Source organism: Argiope bruennichi, chromosome 3, assembly GCF_947563725.1.
Source record: "Argiope bruennichi chromosome 3, qqArgBrue1.1, whole genome shotgun sequence".
Classification (NCBI taxonomy): domain Eukaryota; kingdom Metazoa; phylum Arthropoda; class Arachnida; order Araneae; family Araneidae; genus Argiope; species Argiope bruennichi.
Window position 1 is genome coordinate 2,919,784 of NC_079153.1, and position 24,318 is coordinate 2,944,101.

General features: G+C 34.1%; 1 protein-coding gene across 1 annotated transcript in view; it reads right to left on the minus strand.

Moving 5' to 3' along the window:
• LOC129964002 (netrin receptor UNC5C-like) overlaps positions 1-24,318 on the minus strand; it is a 353,390-nt gene that overhangs the window by 41,513 nt on the left and 287,559 nt on the right. Inside the window, exon 6 of the mRNA XM_056078651.1 lies at positions 10,469-10,618. Within this exon, the coding sequence (XP_055934626.1) occupies positions 10,469-10,618 (150 nt within the window). The remainder of the gene's footprint in view (positions 1-10,468; positions 10,619-24,318) is intronic.

Here is a 24,318-nt window from a genome sequence, read left to right on the forward strand (position 1 = left end):
TACGAAGTTAGTAGTATTAGGTATATACGTCTAATTGGAAAAATGAAGTAAAAATACAATTTTATGAACTGAATAAAAAATAAATGAATACTATTGTATGCTGTTTGAATCAATAAATGTTTTAATGAATTACGGATTTTATATTTTTATACAGACTATCAGTCCTATGAATCATATTTAGTAAAAATTCTTGAAATACTAGCATATTAATAACATTAATAATTGCGACTAAAATTGAGTTAGTTATAAAAATTTAATTACAAAAAAACCCCGTCATTTAAACCACTGCATTCACCGTTTCAAAGAAAGTTGTCCATTCAGCGACCTTAGTTTTCTCAATACTGATTAGCCTAAAATTACGAAATGGTTGATTGTTCTATAATAATGATCTTCGAAATTTCAGATTTAATTGCGGAAAACAGAAGCGTTTTTTTTTTTTTTTTTTTTTTTGTTGTTGTTAATTTAAAAGTTGGAGTATCAAGAAAATTTCATTGAATCTGACTCTTTACGATCAAAGGACTATAAAAAAATAGGATAAAGATGGATATAAAAAAGAACTTTAAAACTTCATCATTTTTTCAGAAGTGCATTTATTGATTGAAAAAAACATATTATTGCCGTTATTTAAATTCTTTCGAAAGTAAAACTAAAAACTGAATCTTATGAAGAATAAGAGACATTTTTATGCATGATACTTTTTGACATTAATAAATTATATATATATATATATATATATATATATATATATATATATATAAATATTTTCTAGGGTATATAATACTTTAATGCTGAACGATTCAGTCTCCTTTATTCTTATTTTTACTTTATAGCATATGAAGTATAAGAAACTAATATCATCGTCAGGAATTTCGAACCCAACATTTTTAGAAATGTCTGTGTTTTAGACCTTCTTGAGTTCGGAAAACATACTTTTTTTCGGCCTTTTGTCTGTTTGTCTAACTCTTCGCCTGTCTCTATCTATCTGTAACAAAGATAACTCAAAAACGCTTTGAGCTAGATGGATAAAATTTTGTATACGATCTTTCCACCAAATGGGTAGATATCTTTCGAACTGTGAGCCACTCTATTGACAGGAAGTCTGTTTGCTCGGCTGTTTGAATATCATTTAACACGATTAACTAAAAAAGCGAAAAGATGCACACGGATACATTTCGTTACGCAGATTTAACATCTGTCGCGTAGATCTTTGTCACATTTGGAAATAAATAAGTCAAAAAGTGGATCATCTATTAGTGGTGCTTTCAAAAACGTATAAAGGCGATCACTAAAAAACCCAATGACAGGATTCTGAGATTTTGTGAACTCAAAATGCAGCTTTGTGCCAAATTTTTGTTTCAATCGATTGTGAAATAGATATTATCAACCGGATGTCAGGAATCCCCCCAAAAGTAGCCAAAAATCATGAAATAGATTCAGGCAAATTCCGGCCAAATGATAATAGTGCATAACTAATGTGAGCCAAAACCATGCCAAACGTCCTCTGGGTTAATACCTTTGATGTGAAAAAGTTTTGGGGTAGCCACTCCGATTGGCCCAAAAAAATATATTTGTGTTCAGCAAAAGAAGTTGAATCAGTCTCACTTCCACCGAAAGTTGAAAATTTACGGAAGAAAAGAAAGAAAATAAGATATATAGTACAATGAACAGAACGGCGTAAGGCTGCTCTAAAAAATATGAGTTATATGACTATCAGCATTTCCTTAAAAATATTTTGCTCTCAGTGTTATTAAGAGACTAAAATAGAAAAAATATCTCATTGAAAAGGAATCCCTATGAAATAGGTTGAAGGTCAAAGACGGCAAGTCAATGTTAAATTAAAATTTGATAGCTGAATGATAAGAATAAATTATTCTGGTTTCCTTTTCTTACATGTTTTACAGCCCATTGGACGATCCTATTATTATAATTTAGTTTTTTCTTTTGTCTAATTCGGATCCTATAGATAAAATGTCTAAGAAATCAAATCGTTTTTGATGAACGCTGGACCTCAATGAATGACAATTTTGTAGTGAGATTCAAAAGGAATGACTTGGATGGGTGGACGTCCAATGCCTTCACATTTCGTGATAAAATGCAAATGCATGCCTATTCAAACTAAAACAATTTGCGAATGACGGCATTTTCCTTTTGCAAAATGAGTTAGTAGTGGTGGTGATGGGGGAGGGGCTGTCAGAACGCTCCCACTTTTAGCAATCACCTTTCGCCAGTCCTCTTCACTATTTTCATAAGTGACTTACTGTTCTTGCCAGATATCATTGGGATTAAACCGTAACAATAAATTTTGTTGAATTTCGATTTCTTAGTTATCTCGTTTTTATTTTTTCGACCAGTGAAAATGATGAGGTCGTTTTCAAGAGAACTATTTTGTGGTGTTCCTCGCCCTTTTTCCCCATCACAAATGTGGACGGCCCTTCAGCCAACATCATTTTTTCCAAATGTTTATGCCAGCGTGTTCTGGCCCAATCGGAATTTTGATGGAATTGAGTTTCGAATCTGGACCTTCTGGTTTCGAAGCTGACATCTTATTACAAAGATCTGAGGCTCTAAAGTTGAATTGGTAAATAAAGGATTTTGAGATGGAAAAATAGCGGAGATATTGCTTAAAACAACTACAACAAGGGACTCCAATTCGCGGTTCCCTGTATTACAATAAATATCATTGCAATTCAGCAAACATAAAAGAATGTAACAAAATTTTGAATAAATATTTCATAGCTTACTTTTTGATGTTCTTGATTTTGTATAATCATTAATAACGGAGCATAGCATTAGCCAATGACTAACTTGGTTGCATTCATACATTATCCAATAGAACGCAGAATATTTCGGAAGTCATTTATTCCAAAATGTAAACGAAGGGGATTGAGATCCGATCAGAGATGAAGACAAATTTCAGTGAATTATTTATTTAATTATTTATTAATCTAGGTCTACAGCTAGAATTTAGAACGACGAATTTACTCTTTGTCGATCGTTAATTGTTGAATTAGAGAAGAGATGAATGAAAAACTTCTGAAATATGACCAAAATGTGTTGGCGCCATACAAGTCAGATCTTTGGACATACAGCGACTCACTCGGTACTCATATACTTAGGCGGATAGGAATGAGCACCTGGGAGCGAGTTTTTTCAAGCTTTAATTCATTAAAAATGACACTGAATTTTGGTGTTCTTTCGCGATATCTTCCAGAAATATTACTGCACAAAAATACATTTTACACCGTTTCTAAATTAAAAAAAAAAAAAAAAAAATATACACTACCTAAGATAATGTGCCGTTAACTTTGTCAAGTTACTGATAAGTGAATGTACTCAGTATGGAAAACTTAGATTTGCTTCATTCTAAAACATAAATTGTTTTTTATCTATAAAGATCTTGAAGTTAAAAAAGAGCTCTAGAAAGCCTTAAAATAGCATAACAGACATGTTTTAAAAGTGCAGAATGACCTATTTTCCACCATCGAATTTTGTGAACACGAAAATTCTGTAAAAAAAAATATTGTTCTCATTAAATTCATCAAAAGAGAAAGGCGTAAGTGTAGGCGTAGTGCAAGCTGCTGCTTTTCTCAAAACGAGTGAAATGAGTCACCCTTCATCTAAGTTCTCAACGAGGAACAATATTTAGCGAAAATATAAGTTTCTCTGCCATGTGCTCTTTTCACATTTTCAAGAAAATACGTCGAAGAAAAAAGAGAAAACTGTTGCAACAATTTTAAAATGTAAAATACAACCATTCTTGAATTCTTTGAATTTCAGCGTATTGTGGAATGCCATTCATTTTCTCACCATGCGTCATTCGAAACATTGCAGCGTCTCAACTAAGTAGAATGAAATGAGAGAAAGAGGAAAGGGATCACGATTTTTATTCATTTTCACTCACAAGAGCCGCGTGTTTATTTTATTCAGAATAGGTAATATTGATAGCCCAGAAAAAAAAGACATTTTTCTTTCGTCTGGTGGATGTCTAGACAAGAGTTCCCGAGCGTGGGGATTTTCATTACATTATGTTGAGCGAAAGTAAATGCAACCCAATATTAGTTGACTTCAAACGAGTCATCAGTTTGTAGTCATCGCCCCATTACTTTTATAAATGGAAAACATATGATAAGAAATGGGAATCACTTTTCGTATTCATGTTCACTATTCGTAGCAGATGCAGAAGTGCAGTAGTAAGTGTTCAGCATCGTTTAATATGGATAACATAATTCGTTTTTCAAAGAAATGCTTTTTTGTTTGTTCATTTCTAGGAAATGTTATTCTTAAGGGAAAGAAAATTTCTTTTTATCACATTCGAGATATTTGGTTTCATGAGGGAGAAAATCCTTCAAAATAAGAAATCAGACAATAACTTTTGCGAACTTTAATGATCTTTTTGGTAAAGCATGAATTTTCATCAACACTAACAAGAACAATTCCCAAATAACTAAGAAACATTCAACGAGAGATGTATGCAAAAGTTCTGAGAAGTTCGTGGCGAAAATTTAAAACAGGATTGAAATGAAGTATTGCCGGTATTTTCAATGAGTTACCAAAAAGCTAAAATATAAAATTCAAAGTGGTAAACAAAAGAGGTAAAAAAAAAAAAAAATGAAACATCGTTTTTCAAGTTAAAAATTCAAATGATCCATTGTTTGTATGTAGGAAACACGATAAACACCTGGTAGACATCCAAATAAGTGAAAAAAAAGTCGCTCGTATTAACAGATTTTTTTTATTTGTAATTTCTCAATGATTTCACTTTTGTCTCACTGTTTACTACCTTTAATCTAAATTCGCGAGACAGAATACGTATTTAGCCACATCCACCTGTAGCAACACCGAAAAAAATATAATGAATCATCTCAGAAAATGTCCATTTTTTCATGACTTTATTCGTATCTCATTTTTCATCTGCGTTTTTGGATGGATACACATGCTGCGTTGCTAATCAAGTAGCAATTTTCGCCACTCTTTGTCATAAAATAAAAGTCTCACATAAAGTCATAAAATGTATCATATGTCATTTAACTAGGGCAAGAACACAGACTCACATGACCAAGAAATGGCATGTCTCTGGACATCGAAGAACTCATAAAATCGTCATTAAATCTTCTATTAGGGACATTTTGTCAAATCTTTTGTATTTAGCTCTCTCCTAATGTAAAAAGCTAACACTCATTTAATATATTTTATGCATTTTTAACGTTTCACAACTTTATATGTAATATAAAATGTAATGTGTCTTTTTCATCTTTCTATTCTTTTCTATAATATGCGTTTCCTCTAGAGGGTTCTTTATCGTTGCAAGGGTCGTTGTTGGTATGGTATCGTTGCTGGTATGGTTTGTTTCTTCGGGCTAGGCGGGTTTGCTCTTCAGCGGCTCCATCCAATCCCTTGCCTGGCCCCTGGATTGGTCGGGGTTTTGCACAGTATATGCTATTTAATTTGCATGACATGGTATGTAATGCCTTTTCTTTATTTTCCCTTCAAACTGATTTATCTACAATGGCTGGTTCAGGCTGCAATTTTGGAACTGGCACAGTTTAGGAAGTCTATGAATCAACGACACCGGGGAAACAGGATACCGGAAAAGTGTTGAAACTTTTCAAAGTACCTCGGAGCACCGAAGGGAACGCGCGGAAGTTTATTCTAGCCCCTATATATCGAGTAGGTGCCCCAGGAGGACATTCCCAGAAATGAATACACGCTTCCGTTGAGCTCGGAGGCAAACCACCAACAGTCAACCGATTTCATTGTTAAACATATCGGTTTACCGTTTGTGAGAAGATAAAGCTCAAAATCTTCTTTCTTCGGCATAGGATTATCAGCCATGTTTGAATTCAATGGGCTGTTGGTGGGTGGTTTAGCTTTGTTATATTGTCTATTTATTTAGTTATATTACATTTGAAGCAACCTCTAAGGCTATTTTGAGACGGACCTCGTCATTCTGAATCGTATTCAGATGATGAGGACGGCAACTGAGCCATTTACATGTCCGTTTTTAAGCCGATTTGGATTTCGAATCTGGTATCATTTGGCCCTGAAACCGAAATCTTATCGCTATGTTATCGTGGTCTCAACTGACGGGCGGAATAAAGACTGCTAATCGTAGAACAATTATCATTATTATTAATTCAAAAAGATATAAAACCACTAGAGCGCACACAGGGCATTTGTCTTTATTTCTGAGTAACGTGTAAACGTATTTCATTAAAAAAAACGAAATGTGTTATTAAAGTAACTTCTTTGTGTGATAAAAATACACAAAAGATTTATTTGCTTGCCAAACAAAAAACAAAAAACAAAAAAACCTAATTTGACTAGTTACTATTTTTTTTAACATTACTAATATAAAAGAGTTATTTATCTTTTTAAATGTATGACAGCACACATATAACACAGAATCAGCAACTCCCCCACCCCCTTTCCAACATTTTTTTTTTTTTTTTCATTTTCAACATTCTGTGATAGATCAGCTCTCGAAAGTTCTCACCGTAAAAAACAAATCTACAAAACTGCCGAGTGAAAGGGAAGGGGGGGGATAAAATAAAAAAGACCGAAACAATAAAAGAAAGAAATGTTTTAATTTGTTTACACCGCTGACATTTCGGGCGGGTCGATTTTTCAAAAGCGGATTTAAAGAGTCACAAATAAGATCACAAAAACTTCAAAAACCAATTAAACGGAAGCGTTTCCCCTCCCAGTGGATAAGCGACTAGCGATACACAACGCAGAGCCATTCTGTTCTAAATTCCATTCATGAAAGCAGAAGAAGGGGAGAAAAAGAGCCGGGCGGAGAAAAAGAATCAACAAGAAAAACATAAAAAGTCAATTCTTCCCCTCAAATATCGGTTTTGTCCTTCGATAGATTTATCGAATTTTGGAAACCCAGTCTTTCTCTTGATAAATGTACCCTCTTATCCTTTCTCCTTTGATTTAAAAAAGAAAAACGTTACATTATACGTTGCTCCCCCCTCGCATCTCTTAAAGATGTATATATCGTCGTCGATGCACGCATGTGTATATGTAGTACTGGGTTATCTTTAAAGGGAGGAAAAGCTCATTGTTTGTCAAGTCAAACATATTTCATAATAAAATTTTTTTGGTCTTTTTTTTTTTTTTTTTTTTTTTTTGTTCCTTTCGTTCCAAATTTATTTTTCTGCAGCATGCGCCATCTCGTTGGACCTGTTGTGAGGACGGTGGAGCGATAGCAACAGCGCTCACAAAGTGGAGCAGTACTGCCGGGTGTTTGCATTTGAAGAAAGGCCCCTTCTACTGAATAATGGGGCGAAAGACTTAATCAAGGAAGGCACCTCTCAGCGAACGGAAGTTAAATATTGCTTAATAAACGGCACAATAAAAAGAGAGCAATTTTTCTTTGTCTTTTTTCACCCTCTTGAGCAATTTTTGCGCAAGAAATGGTTCGAGGAGATTCTTGCATTCAGTGGTGAAGCATTAAGATTCTCTCTTTTGAGAACGACTTTAAAAGTTAATTACATTTTTTTTTTTTTTTGATTTTCGAAGAGCTCATTTATAAAGGAAAATGAAGTGTTAATAGATGAACACATTGTTAAAATGACTTTAGAAACAAAATACATTAGCATACTTTGAATTGAACAATACAGCGTGCTTTACTTATAATAATAAATTCATTTTTAATGTAGAAAAATGAATTGATTTCCAATATTTATGAAGATTAAAGAAAAATATATTTTAAGAAATCTTATTTAGATGGGTGGTTCTTATTCAGTTTGATCGAGCCTGGCGAGAATTTTCCATCGCTCAAGGATTTATGAAAATCAGATCTTCTATCAATCAAGGAGATCTAAGTACAAATTCGATTCAGCTTCAAAACATGAGAGTAAATTGATTTGCTAGAGGGAGAACGATGTGAAATTGGCCCACTTTTGCGCTTGGAGGAAAACTTGGCTAAAAGAGTCACCATTAAAGAATGACTCATTGCTAAAGGTTCATTGGTCTACTAGCTTTAGAAAACCATTCGTTAAGAGCTCTGCCAGAGGACTATGAACTTCTTCACAAGAGTAATGATCCTCAGCCATGACATACATTATTCCATTAATCCATTGATGAACTGCACTTAAAATAGCTTACAATTTATTTTAAATTTAAATGTTTCGCTAAAATTGAATAATGAAAAACTAACTCATGAATCAAGAATCTTTCTTTCTTCAAATCCAAAATAATTCAAGTAATAAATTTTCTTAATCCATTGTTGAATTCATTTAATAACGATGAATAAGCAGATGTACAATGACGCAAAATGAATGCAGGCGCAGGGGGAAAATAATAATTATATCGTTATTAAACACCTTTATTATATTTTTTCCCTACAAGAAGAACTTATGAGGTAGTACAGAAGTCCATTGTAAGACCGCACATTCAAGTACACAAATAAAATGACGAGATTAAAATAATATTTTAACTTTTCCTACAACAGTAGAGCGTCGCTTACTCATCTTTCAACGAACTGAAGTAGAATGATGTATAAATGAAAAGATTTATTCTCGAATACACAGCAACTTTGACTTTTACAAATATAATGCTACAAATGCGAAATCATTTAAAATGATTCCTTTGAAAGAATAATATTAGTATATTCTAGTGTATATTGCAAATATTAAAGACAATCATTAAATTTCAAAACTAAACGTTTATCATATAAGTGAAAAACATTTTACATTTATGGAATAACTTGAATGCAAACAATACATTTCTTATTTTATGTGAGCAGGCCTTTATTCTTTTTACTCCAATTCTATATATAGAAAAAAATTTTTTCACAGTCGTGTGATTGTTTGTGAGTCTTAAGTGCATGGAATGAAGTTCACCGAATGGCTTTTCACTGATGTTTTGGCATAAAGAAGATAAGCTCGCAGCTTTTCGACGGAGTCTCTAAAGGATGATGGAACAACGTCTTCACATTCCCCCTCATCATTTAAATCAGCTGCACACAGTTTGTCTTGTATTCATTCATCAGTTGCCAATAATTTCGAAGTTCACACGGATTCACACTCTTAGAAAATAATACTGGTCTCCAACGATTCTAACCTGCTTGGACGTTTAGCTGAAATTTTGATTCTTTTGCGTTGTACAAACGAAATACTTATTCATTTCTTTCTTCTAATATGGCAATTTCAGAAGTATTTCATTTTTTTTTTACGTAAATCTTTCTTCAGACATAAAATATAACGAGCAAAGCACTCTTGGAACTCTTTTCTCAGAAGTGAAAATATTCTCCAACGTATTATTAGAAACTGCAAGCTTCTCTCGGAACGCAGAGTTCTTTTCTTCCTCCCTTGTTCGGATGCGGATTGCGCGTGTAAAATGGATGTGGAATGCGACAGAACCGAATTTTGCACCTTGGGTGAGGGGCGAGGCAAATTGAAATTTCTTTTTAAGTAAGGATTATTGAAAATTCAGCATTGATATTGCCTAATGAAAGAAAAAAAAAAATCAGAAGAAATACTACCCAATGAATGACTATTTAAAGTTCAAGGTGTTGATTTAACGCAAACTGTTAAACAAGGCCATTTCGTAACAATGAGTTTTCAAGTAACATGGCAAAAAAATGCCTTTTCTTTTTTCAATTCGAATCTGAGATTTATCCCATTGCAGATTCGAGTGATCGGAACATTTTCAAAATGAATCGCGTCCCCCTGAGATATTTTTGACCGTGAATACATGGATTACAAAATTCGCTTTTGTTCAAATAAGAAAATGGTTGTTTGATTATAATAATAAAATGTTTCACTGATGTTCACATAAATGTTAATGCCGAGTTGATGGAAAAAAAAATGCATTTGTAGTAAATCCTTGTAGACATTTAAAAACCTTTAAGTTAGCTTTCGCTTAAATTGTGTAAAATCAATTGCATTAAAGGAGATAGAAGATATTCGTAGCATCACCAAAAATGGGATGGATTTCTGAAGGTTATTTCAGAGATCTCTAGCTGTTTCTGACGGGGGAAATAATTAAAAAGTTGTGCACCAGCGAACTCAGAAGCACCAAATCCATAACTCTAAATAACCGATTTCTAAATGATATCATCCACGAGCATAGGATGTCTGGAATGTGTAGATCCTTCCTTCAAGTTCACAGGGACGAGTCCAATGAGAAATGACGCCTATTTAGCTCCAAGGACTCTTGGAAATATTTTTACAATCAACAGCTCAGTACTAGTAGAACATTAAACAACTGCGTTGTGTAGTAACAACAACGGAATCTCCATGAGACAGAAGTAGATTTTCTGTCGCATATAACCTAAATGAAAGTTAAAAATATTAATGAATAAATAGTAATATTAATAAAAACTATGAGGCATTCGAATATCTCAGAAGTGATTTTCAGGTTGTAAGACTGTTGTTGATTAGGTTGTAAAGACTAAGTGAACTTAAAAGGAGTGGAAAACGTAATGGCCGTTATACGATATGCACAACTTTGTCCCTACCTGTTCCCGCTCCTCTGTACATGCAGGGATCCCGCCCTTTGATGCGCCGCACCAACATCACCATCGCGATGACGACCACAATGAAGACGGCGACGGCAACGAACACACCGACGTACAGGGCAACGTCCGCTTCCGTTTCTGCTGGGGTGGCTGGAATGAGAAAAAGATAAAATTTTACAAATACGAGAAAATGGAAACTAAACTGAAACGTGAGCGCATTTTGTGAAAACGTGGTGTCCTAAATAGGGAAGGAACTCCGACAAAGAGCCAAACCAGAGACTGTTTCGACTTATTTGGGAGCCCAATAATTTTAGAAATGCTCAATTTAAAAATGAAATCTCGTTCATTTTAGGAAACTTTATATTCGAACTATCTACTTATAAGTCAAAATCGGAATCATCGCCCATTTTCAATTTAAATCCATCAAGAATTCGAATCAGTCAAAAAGTGGGACTGGCTCGACTTCATTCGACATCTAGTTCTTTGTACTGAATTTGTTTAAGCAAATAGTCGACGACGAAAATAATCAGGACGGTTAATTATTTGAATAAGCATCATTACAATATTCAGAATTTATTTAATAATTAATGAAAGATTGTCATATATGCAATTATTAATAGGAAGCTACTCATTTTGTGCTATGAATATGCTGCAATTCTTGGACTGGTCTTTTATAATTACAAATTCGATTACTCAATTTGTTCAGATATGTGCAAAACATAAAATCTATTTCATTTATTGCATTTGCAAAAATATTTTATTTTATTCATAAAGCCTTCATTCATTTGATGAAATAGATTTATAAGTGATATATATGTAAAATAAGACAGGTAAAGATTTCACTAACTCTAGTATAAAGAAGTGAAAGGAAGTTTTTGAAGAAAAAATTCAAATCTGAGCAGCCCAAAGAAACCCCAAAGAAACTGAATTAAAATGTTTCTTCTATATAAACCAACAGAAAATTTAAAGATGTTTCATAAAAATCTAGCATGATACAAGTTAATTTTTTTTTTCAGTTCCAAGAAGAAAAAAGAGAAGAGAAGGGGAGGGGGGCGGGATCAACAGCATCATTTCTTATTCTCCTCACTATAGTAAATGAAATCCGGCCAAAGAAACAAACAAATTCACTCGATTACAACAAAAGCCGGACTCCGGGAGCGTCAAAAAGCAATCATTTTCTGACGTTTTCTCGCCAGATAAGCTAGTCCGGCCACCGACAGGGGTCGCGGCGACCCAATTGGAACTGTCACTCTAGAAAATACCGCGATTGGCGGCTCTCTGGTCAGTACCTGTCTGCACTTCTATTTCTGTCCTATCATCTAGTCCGATTTTTCATTCCCCCTTTTCTACCTCCCCCCTCTAACCACCCGACATTCGCTCGCAGACACAAATAGATCCAGAAATCCGTTTCGTATTTTTGGTTCTTTTTCGAAATGCGAAGCAATGGAACGGTGGAAGTTCTTTGCCATCGGCTTTTTTTTTCTTTTTAAAGTTTCGTATAGAAGAAGGATCAGAAGGGGGGAGGGGGGAGAATTCTATCCACCAAGTCCTATGTGAAGGAGGGAAGGAAAGGAGAGTGTTTTGTTTTACACGTTTTCACCGAATCTGAAGACACGGTTCAACTAAAAGCATCCGCAGTCGACTTAGCAGAAGAAAATAGTTTCTAACTTCGAGGAGAAAATTTTGTCCCGATAGAAAAAAAAAAAAAAAAAAGAGGACTGAGGGCCATTTTTTCTTTAAAACAACCGTTTCAAATAAAACCTGAGCTGGCTCCTGTACAGCGTAGGGATATGAGAAATGCAGCATCAGATGCATTCATAGAAGCTCAAATAGGGACCTGATTTCCAATGGCGCATATCACTAGTAAGAATTTAATTACTTTTTATTTTCTCATATAGGAAGTATACAAAATACTGTCATCATTAAAAAATTTGAAGAGATCTTAAACAACCTCCACATTTCGGATTTTCCCTCATCCGAAAAATACATTTTTGGAATTATATCTGCCTGCTTGCCTATGAACAAGAGAACACAAAAACGTTTTCAGCTAGACGAATGAAGGTTGATTCTGTTTACATGAAATTTCACGATTTCTAACACATTTTTAACGAAATTCATTCAGAGGAAGTTTTCTGTCCAGTTGCTCGAATATAAAATGCTAAATGGATAAAATTTCGTACACACATTTAACATCTAAAGTGTCGAACGAAATAAGAGAAGAGGTTGATCGTCTGTCAATATGCACTTACGCATGCATATAAACGTGCTAAATAAAAAACATAGCATCTTAAATAAATAAAATTTTACCCACAGTTTCAGCATATAAAATGCAGAGACTTATTAAATTAAGAACCCTATTTCCCAAAGGGCCGACAGTCTGTGGGTCTCCGCTTTCACGTGCATACAAAAGGGCAACGCTTATAAAACGAATGACTTAAATAAATGAAATTTGGCATGTGATCTTGTGACTGCAATGGCTTGCAGTTCTACGTCCATTCTTTTTCTTCAGTCGGTCGGAAAAAAAAAGGGGGGGGGGTTATAAAAGCTATGAAAATATTAAATGGAACTAAATGCATTATGGAATTGTCTATATCATTCTAAAAAATGAGAAAAAAAGTTACATTTCTTTCTTCGCTTTACAGGAATTCCCTTTCACAGAAGCGCGTTATATGAGATTCCGCTCGTTTTGGGTCATTTTTGGAGCTAAATACTATAAGATGAAGTTGGTTCGAGGAGATTTTACGCTTCAAGCAGTAGTCCAAATTCGAGTCTTCATTTCACTGGTGTAAATAGTAGACGTCCCAAATGCGGAATTCTGATGAGGTAGCTGCCTAGCTTCCGAGAGTTGAGGAAGAGCATAGACAGGTCATTTAAGAAAGTATTAATAACCTAACTGCCAAATGAATAAGTTTGTAAAAAATATAAATGAATTCAATTATTAAATATCTGCATAATATTGACACTCTGTCCCGTATTATTAAGAAGTTGATTTTTATCTGTTTCCACAGGGTGTCTTTTATGACTGCACTTATACGTACCAAACAACTGTTTAAAACGCGTCCAAACATGGATGGCGCGCCATTTTCAGATATAATCTCTACTTCTAATTTTACTAATTATAAAGATGAATGTGTGTGCATGTCTGTGTTTATGTATGTTGGGGTTCTACAGGACAAGATTACCAAAATGGACGCAAGTATATTTTGGATGTTGGAAATGTTCACTTACGAAAATATATTTTTGAAATTTCAATTAGAATTTCGAATGATTCAATTCAGTGAAATTTTGTCATTTTACTACGATAAATCCCGAAATACAACAGCACAAAAGAAATTTTTAGGTTATCTTAGAATTCAAAAAGTTATTCTATCAATAATACATTTTATATTTTAAATTTTTAAAAATATTTTTATCGTATTTCACAACATTATATTTGATTATTGAAGTGATACTCAAATCCTTTTCATTATTACTGCCAATATTTCATCTTGACTTTTTCACCTATCGTTGATGTCTCGGTTTATTTTTCATTTTGAGTAGAATTCAACAGAAAAAAATTCTTTTAATTTAAAAAAAAATATTTAACATTTTGTTTTATTTACATTAAAAAATCAAGCATTGAAGAAATGTTTTTAAATGTGTAAAATGTTTTTAAATTTTTAAGCATTGCTGCTCTTTTCTGTGACATAATTGATACATAAGTATAAAAACTGAAAATGAGGAAAATGAAAATGACAATGTATAGAATTATAAGTTTCCTTAATACAGTATGAGTTCATTTGAAATATTTTGCCAAGGAAGCCATTCAAACAATATTACAAAAATATTTCATTACTCATTTTTAACAGCCATTCATCCCGACAGATCAATGAGTAGCCAAAATCGTCTAGTATGTAAAGAAAGGAAAAAATTCTGAAATTCAATTTTCTCCATCTTTTTTTTAAAAATAAATTTTAATAATTCCTTCAACTAAGCACGAAATCTAAAAATTTAGATTATTCACTCAAAACTGGTACATATTTTGTTCAAGGTTGCTCTCATCCAGACAATCTTTTCATTCTACATTCGGTCGCTTTAAAAAGAACTATCACACATTGAAAAAATAATGTACAGACTATGCAATCGGTAAAAGTAATCAGGTTCAAATTTGGATGTTCAAAGAAAGTTTGCTTTCATTGCTAATGAGCACAGCCTCTGACAAGACAAAAGGCTGCTTGCAAAAGGAGAATCAGTGCCATCTTCGGTGCGAACCATCGGAATTTTGAACTTGTTCTCCTCACGAGAAGCGAATCAAGAGAGAGTACGCTTCGTTGTCTTCTTACTTAATAAAAAAATATTCACCATAAAAGAACATCTTGTTTAATAAAGCACAAAAAACATTTAATGCATATTTTATTGTTATCATTATTCATTTTTCACCAGAGAAACAATTGCAATGAACAACGTTTATTTTACAAGCATCAACACTCATCTATCATTCAAGTACATGAATATACAAAGAAATGAGGTGTTTCTAATCTTATCTTTAAACACTCCCAATTTAAAATACTTATGTATAATAAATAGACTTAAAATACTGGCTTCCGATATTTTTGCAAATTATTGATTAAAGTGAGCGAAGTTTTATAATCAATACCCATAGGGACCATCACTGATCAAGGGGGAACACTTATTGATTATTTAAAAAGATATGTCTTTAAAAAAAGAAAATAGAAAACAGTTTCAAACGCATAGATGACAGTGCTTGAAAATAAAAAATTATACTCAAAAATAGCGCAAGGTCAAACATTTAAGCCTTTGACATCACAAACATAAATCCATCATTTCGATTTTAAAGAATTAAAAAAAAGGGGGGGGACGGAGGTAATATAAAAGAATTCATAACTCTTTTGAACTCTTTTATATACACCCAAAATATTTTTTTTTATCTAATCCGACAACGAAATTTGTAAATGTTGACACACGCTGGATGTGAAGTAAATCAAATCTCGAAGGAGATTATAGAGACGACTTGACATTTAAAGCCGACAAGATATGACCTTGTAATACATTACATCGAATGCACATGGAATTATGATGAAAAAAGAAAAGACTGAAGGGGAAAAAAAGAAAACAAGAACCGAGTGCAAAACAGTTCTTTATCGGATATTTATGGATAGCCGAAAGAGGAGCGAAGCATCATTGAAAAACGATAATCAGTCTTCTATTCATACCCTGTCAGCGCAATGCTAATCGGAATTTTCGGACAAAACACCCTTTAGCCGTTTGTGTGCGGAGGAAAGAAATAAATCTTGCTGGAAATCAATTAACTGGCATGGATTCGAGATGGGCATGCCTTCTGAGATAAGATAAAATGACTGGAAGGATTTACTGCAGTGGCGGTTCTCCAACCAGCCTGCCTAGGGCCGCTAAGCTGAAGGATGAGGGTGGGAACCACAAGAAAGTTACTTAAAAAAATAATTTCTTTAATTGCAAAATAAATTTGTAAAAAACACAAATTCTGTGAATGATTAAATGCTAGGAGAATATCAATACTTAATCAAAAATATTTACCCAAGTTCCTACTATAGGTTCCCATACATTCACTTAGTCATTAGAATATTTATAAACATCGAGCATCTGTTCAATAACATTATATAGAAGCATGGATGCCATTCGATCTGGAGTCTTAATAAATAAGTAAAAGAATGTATTTTTCACAAAGTTAATAAAACATAAAATAAGAATAAATTCAAATAAATACTTAACATGTAAAAATGCGCTGAACTAAATGCTTAAACAATGCGTAAAACTAAACTGTACATCTTAATAAGAAATTTGACATGGAGCTACAATTGCAGTCCCAAAATCACTTCCAAAATTTGATATATTCAAGGCACTGCGTTTTTGAGTTACCGCATTTACATACTTCTGGCAGTACAATCAGACGATGTTCAACCCTTTATTAGATATGGTTCAATATGCCAGCGTCCCAGCATAGGGGTAGCGCGTCTTCCCCGTGATCTGGGCGTCCCGGGTTCGAGTCCCGGTTTGGGCATGGTAGTTCTTCCGTTGTTCTATCAGCGAGATGGGTTGTGCAACCGACTGAGTGAGGCGTGAGTAGCAAAGTCGTACTCTTGGCCCTAGTTGGCGCTACTAAAAAAACAAAAGACGCTCCCCCACCGGCTTAAATCGCTGTCTTCGTAACAGCGGGCTTGTCCGTGGCAAGTGCCATAAGAAACAACAACAGATTTGGTTCAAAATTTGATAGATGTTAAATCTAAGGAATTTTATTCGTCTCATTTTGTAGCTATAGTGTTATATACGAACATCCGGTCAAACAGACTTCTTCTGAATATAGCTTGCACAAAATTTGATAGAAATCTACAAATTTGGTGTAAAGATTACATATAAAATTTCATTAATCTAGTTCAAAACGTTTTGAATTATGCTTGAAGAAACACGAGAATATCTTCTGAGACGGTATTCATAGTTTTAAATCGTGTTCAGATGAGGAGCATAGTACCGACAAGTATGACTCATTTCATATGGAATCAGTGTCGAATCAGAAGCCCTGCGGTCTCGAACCGAGACTGTTTCCACAATATCCGCAAGGGTGTAATAGCATAGAGAATAAAATCACCTGATGAATGATAAAAATCTGAAAGTGCTATCCTGATTTCTGAGAATACCCATTTCTCTCGCCCAGTTACAAATTTTTTTCTTTTTTCGAAGTTGTAGTGAAACCTGGTTTGAATGATTTCAATGAAATTCCATATGCGTCCACTAACCTATCACTTATCTCAACATCAGGTTGACGAGAATATAACACTTTACCCCGCTTCTATGAAAAGGCACTATAAGCTCCAGGGGGAAAGAGTTCACAGAAAATAAATGACCCTTCATTTTATGATAGTACATATTTTTATAAATGAGAAAAGAAAGCCCACAACCAGAAAAGAAGGGAAAAGAAAATTTTCTCCAATTGTTAGCAGACCATTATTTCAGCACCCAGAGCAGAGAGCAACACCTTCTTTTTAACAACCCGGTAGCACGGGCAAAAATCAATGCGTAGAAGTCAAGGCGATTGTCGAGAAGACCGCATTAACTGCTATCAAGCTCATTAGGGGGCAAGGACGGGGAGGGGAAGATATATTGTGCAACCACTTTCAGAAGAAAAGAGCCTATTTGCATAGTCTTTTGTTTGCCTGTTCCACAAGACTCGGGAGTTTTTTGTTTTTCCTTTCTTTCCTCTCGTTCATTAAGGTTAAAGAGGCCTCTGGCGCTTTATCATCGCCATCGCAGCTGCTACGCCGGAAAGACCCACGGGTGCAAACACAACTGTTTAATCACGGGATCGGTTTTGTTTTGGGGAATCATCTGCAGACAATCACGGCAAGAGAGGACACGATTTAAACAAGGTGGTAAAAAATGTCACATATCGTTCAGGAAAAGGATAGAATATTCAAACAAATATAAAGAAAAGTTCTGCATGAAATGACGATACGGAATAGTAAAACTGCAAGTTATTAAACAGTTATGATGACAATTTTGTTTAAAAGTATGTGCAAGCCATGGAAATCATAACCATGTCCAATTAATAGTCAATAAGTACGATATGTTAAAATTAATATATATGGAATTTGGTTTGAAACGGCAGTCATTGGTATTTTGTATTTATTAAATTATATTTAATATGAAAGTTGTTTAAGTTCACGAAATCTCCGAATTGTTAAATAAAGTCGTGATAGTCTAGATGGAGGTCTCAGCTACGGGATACGGAAATTCCAGGTTTGAAACGTCAACCGTTACATATGGACCTCGGAATGAGATACTGAGAATGAAACGATTTCTGGATGGCGTTGCCTTGAAACTTGGAGAGGGGATTACAGTTCAGATGTAATCTTCGTCATTTAACTGCGGTTTAAGGTCACAAAGTACGTCTCAATATTGTCTCAGTGAAATTTAGAAACGTCATTCGATACAACTGTAGAAAATCATGTAGAGTGATTTAGTACATCCATTAAAAAAATTTCTCAGAGAGATCTCAAACTTACACCTTCTTAGTGACAATAATAATCAACAATAACTTTTAAGAACAAAAGAGTGATGATGGGAATATCGTAAGCCTAACCCTATTAGGAAAACAAAATCCTTCTGTGTGGAAGGAGGGGGGGGGATACATACTATTGCTGATGGAATTATCATCAAGAAGCACACTTCTGTCGATTTCAAAAGTTGAATTTTTAAACTGAATTTCTTTTGAGTACGCTTTTTCATAGGATCCTTTAAGATAACTCAAAAAAAAAAAAAAAAAAAAAAAAATGTGATGACACATTTAATACAAGGAGGAAATTAGGTAAATAATATATTGATATCTTATAACTCATGGAAACACATTCAACGACGTAAACTAGTATTCATTTAACTAGTAAACGTCCTAAGAGAATTTTACAAATTTCAAAACATATTTTTGCTTTATCGTTAATATTTCATCTGCCTTTATCACATTAAAGTGAACTGAGGATTTTGAACTTCTCTTATTTAAATTTTCTAACCTTACAGAAAGCATCTGAAGAGACACAATTTCTCACGAAAAACAACATCAAAGACTTCAGAATCCGTCAATCATAAAAAAAATATTGGAATCATCAATCTGAAATCATCAACGAAACTGAAACCAGCGCACTCTATCATTCCCCGACGTACATTCATTCCTCATTAGAAATCCAGGAATTCCGGGGACCTCTATTTCCGGAGAATCTTTGGTTCGATAGTGCATATCGCTCGCAAACCGAGAACAGCAAAGGGGCTGTCCGCAAAAGAATTCCGCAGACGAGAGAATGGGGTGCTCGAAAAAAAATAAGAGACAAAAGCATCTCTCTCCCTCTGGCATGCATCCAAAATGATGATCTGAAAAGAGAGAGAGAAAAAAAATTCTGCTCCCCCCCACCCTTCTTCAGCCTGACACCTTCATTGGATTTGTTGGAGGATGGGGGGAGGGGGAGGGGGCTGAGCAGTATCATCGAAACAAGACGTTCGATGATGTCGAGTTTTTCCAGCACCTCCGACCATGTGTGAAGACGATAACACCGCTGAAAAGTTACGACGGACGTCGACGGAGCGAAACGGGACGACACTCTTTAGTGGGATTTATCGTTTGTCCCCCCCCCGAGCACCCTCTTCCTATTCCGACCTGGATTTAAATGACAATGCAGATGCTCGTTCATGGCTTTATTGAAGAGTCCAGCATCTCGTCGGTAATACATTGTAAGGAACGTACAATGGTGCTAAGCCTGCATTAATAGCTTCAAGTTGCTAATTAGAAAATCAACAAAATTTCAACTAAATCTGCAGAAGAATTTTAGAACCAGAGATTCTTAACTTAAGGTGACCAGATATCCAGGAATATCTGGGGTAGATCTGCTTTTTGTCATTTTGTCCTGGATTGAAAAAATGGCTTTGCATTTGCGTTAAAAGTTTTGGTTTGTTCCGAATTTTACTTATCAATAAATAGTTCATATAAATTGAATTATTTAAAAGTAATTTTGAAAAAAAAAAGTTAAGTTTTAGAAACATTCTCCTTTTCAACTTTTACTAAGAATGAATAGGGTTACATTTATTTGGTCCATTTGAAAAAATGAATCAAAGAACAATACATCATATGCCTTTATTTTTTCCCCGCTTTGAAACTGTCAAGTCATTTGAACTCGAGATTTGGACGAACTTCCATGCTTGAGATTTATCCAAATCCTAAAATGACTTGGGACTTTTTGGATTTTTAAATTTTGGGCTTGTCTCGTTCTGGCTTTGAGCTAGATATTCAAAAATTATTTCAGCTAGAAGGGTGAAATTCAGTACACAGACTTAACATTAAATTTACAGTTTTCTATTTAATTTTGAACGAATTCCATTAATAGGAAGTCCAACTATCCGAAAATAAAATAACATGCTAATTATGAATCGAAAACAGCTGGATAGATAAAATTTAACGGACTGAGTTAGGAATTAAAGTTTAAGTCCTAATCAAAATTGGAAATAAATCCCTCAAGGGTCTTGCTTGTCTGTCGGTCTGTAATTTCTCAAATATTGAACACTATCATTAAAAACCATAACAATTTAGTTTGCATTTCAGTTTCAGAAACTGTGTAAATTCAAAGCATTAGTCAAAGAATTGCATGTGTATGCATGTGTGCATGCATGTGCATACTTTCACGTGCACGTGAACACGATAACTGAAAAACGCAGAGATTTAAATAAATAAATGATATTTCTTTCTTGTGACTGCAGTTGTGAAATTTTAGTTTCAATCCATCGAAAAAAATACACACATTCGGTTTCCTGGTGTATGTGCATTAACAGCAACCCAGCAATAAATCGCCAAAGATCGCCTGCCAATAGGTTCTTTTCGCCAATGGTTAATAATTGTCAAGTATTGGCGTTCTTTACTGTATTCTAAAGCGGGCAGCTCTCACATCGAAAATAAGTAACTAAGCACTAAAGACGTTCCCAGTCTGAGAAGGTCCATCATTTTATGCGGAGGAGGGATAACACCTTTATGACGAGTTGGAGTTAAGATCTTGTGTTTTTGTCAGAAAAATAGCGTCATATTATGGAGATATCAGCATCTCTTAAAGGGTCATTTTAAGTATCACCGGGATATAAAGAGTTAAAGGGGATTATAATTACTATATATTGACATGCCTCAAGGCAAAGCAAAACCTGAAATATATATATTGTTTTTACTTTCTCATCTCGAGATTTTGAAGTATCAACCACGTTTTAGATCTCCTTGAGTTCGAAATATACATTTTTGGAATTATGTCTATCTGTCTGACTGCGACAAAGATAATTCAAAAACGTTTTGAGCTAGACGGAAGAATTTTGACATACGATTTCTCTATTCAATTTATATATTTCTATCACATTTTGAGCCAAATTCGTAGAGGGGAAATCTGTTTATTTGAATATGTGGTGAGCTAGATGGATAAAATTCAGTGCATATATTTTACATCTATAATATAGATGCTTATAAAAAGAGTCGAAACCAAACAAGATGCTGACCGTCTATCCGTCTGTACTTAGGTAAACGCGATGATTCAAAAGCGCAATGACTTAAATATATCAAATCTGATGCGCAAATTTGTGACTACAACCGTTGACGAAAAACGCATTGAGAGCAAAAACTCGATTTCGACCGCACGCCAAGGATTAATCGCCAAAAAACTCACCAACGACAGCAGGGTAATAAAGAGGCTAAATTCACGCCAAAGCGTTCTCTGGGATAATATCTCTATTAGAGGAAGTTTTGGGGAAACCACCCCCATCAGCTTAATTTATGGAGTGTTTAAGTTGCGAAATATAAACAGTTTTCAGTAATATTTATTCTATTTTAAGCATCATTAATGAAATAGTTATTTAAATACACGTTGCAATCCCTTATCTATTATGAGTGGTAGAAAACGCCGAAAGAGTTTCGTTTGATGGTCAAGCGCCCTATAGTTGTGTTGACCCTAGGCAATCATCTAAGTCGATGAATGGTAAAACGGGCCTTGGCAAACTGCATGATAATTTGAAGATCTGAAATAAAATGCCCCTCATCTAATAGGAATAAATAAAAGCGAATGACAAGTCAGAAACTTTTGATAGGACATTCAAAATAGCAAAAATGGAAGTATGAAAACATTCTCTGCGATAAAATCTGCAAATCCAGGAACAAATAGAGTGGCTTCGGTGATAAAGGAGACCTTCTGACAACAAAGCCATTCTAGTGGAACGAGGACATCGGTTGAGCGATTCGAGAATCCCCTTGCAGACGACATCTTCCTCTTCCACTTGGGGTCGTCAAAATATGGGGAGGAACTGTCACCGCGTTCTCCCAAACATCTCCTCAGAGATTCGATATTGGGGACACTTGTATCGCGAGAGAGATATTGCAGACGACTGAAGGGTAGTCGAGGTTTCGGAAACGAGGATGAGGACGATACCGCTGTGCCCGCGTCGCGTGAGGGTTGATGGCCAGGAAGCGAGTGCCTGCCTCGAGGTTTTATTGGTTGGCTTGTTCAGATTTCCACACAGAAGAAGTGAATGGAATATATATGGGGAAGAGGGCATAAATTGTTTTTCTTCGAGGGAATATTTCATTTGAAAGCTCACCAAAGGGAAATACAAATGAAAATATTGTTATTTTTAGTGCAAGATCATGAAGTATATATTTATTTTTCATATGGGGGATTCATTTTATAATTTCACGCTGCAACGAAGTGCATTAAATAGAAACAGGCTTGAAATCTTAGAAGACTAACCAGTAATTCTAGTGGCATAATGTTATAAAATATTTTTATGCGATATTGTTAATATATCGTAATAATGTTTAACAATTATGTATATTTTACAATATAATTTGAAAGCATTATAAAGTAGCTTACATTAGAGAATTAATTTACTCTATGTTTTAAATATAAGCTTTGAAGTTCTCAAAATTTATATCGAATGTAAAATATGAAATGTCTGATATTATTGATAAAAAAATTTTGAAAGAAAACAATAAATCTTTAACAGAATTTTAAACTGAAAGCTGAAAAATAATTTTACGACCTTATTTTAAAATTAACAAATACTTTGTCTCCGTCTACTGTAAGGCGATTGATTAAGTACAACAAAATTATTTTGAGATGGAGTACAACAAAATTATTTTCTACTACCCAAACAACATTTTATCTAAGCATTTTTCGAGTCCTTATTTGAGAATAATGACTCGAGAATAAAATATCAGAGCATCAGATGCAATACGAAAATTTCTGACCGCCACGATGATTTGCTCTATGATAGTTGTTGCTAACGGCAAATGCTACTATTTTACAACAGTTGGCAGTGCCTATTATGAGTTTTCTTTTTCGATAACAAGTCAATTTAGTTTCACATTTTCACACATTTTTTACTTATTTAACATTTTAAAAGAGTTTAATTTTTAAGAATTTAAATTATTTTATTTTAGTAATTTTAATTAAATATAAATATTATTTCATGCACTTATCATAGAAAAAAACTAAAATAATACAATTATTGAAAAATTAATTATAATTATTTGTTAATGATTTTCCACTTACTATTATTAATTGTAGATTATAGGAAAATAATAAACTTTAAACAAATGTAAACTGAAAATTGTTATTTTATAGGACCTACCAAGTAGTTCTGTCAGTTATAGTAAATGATAGTCAATTAAAAGAACAATAAACATTCTAATATATTAAGAATAAATAATCAATTGTATTCTAATTTATGTGATAATAATTTAAATAATTCGATGTAGACATAGATTGTTCATTGAATATTCGATCATTCATTGAATTTCTATTTTCCATCCATTTATTATTCAGCAATTAGCCTTTTTTTAATTGACCTATCTGTGGCACATACGATCCTCAACCCCATGGCGCAAGCAACTGTACAGTCAGAAATCTGCAGTTGACTGTTGACATAATTTTGAAGATTTCGAAAAGTAGTATCCAGCATCTTGATAGAATTGTCTGTGGTGGGAAAGAGTCTACTAGGTAGTTGCGGTCCATCGCACATCTACCGAAAAAGTGCGTTCCGTATAAAATATGAAAATGCAGGCAGATTCTAGCGCTGTCATGCCTCGGAAACTGAACATCGTAGTATCGTCTTTGGCATTGCTTTCGCTACATAAATTCTATTCAGAAATGGTCCGAGCTGAAAATGGTATGATCTCATTATCTAGTTAAAAAAGATGCGCTAAACTAACCAATCAAATGTGAGATCTGCAACAATGCAGAATGGTCATAGATTAATTACAAAGTACATTTTAAAACCGAATAAAAGCAGCACAGAGTAATGAAATAATTATT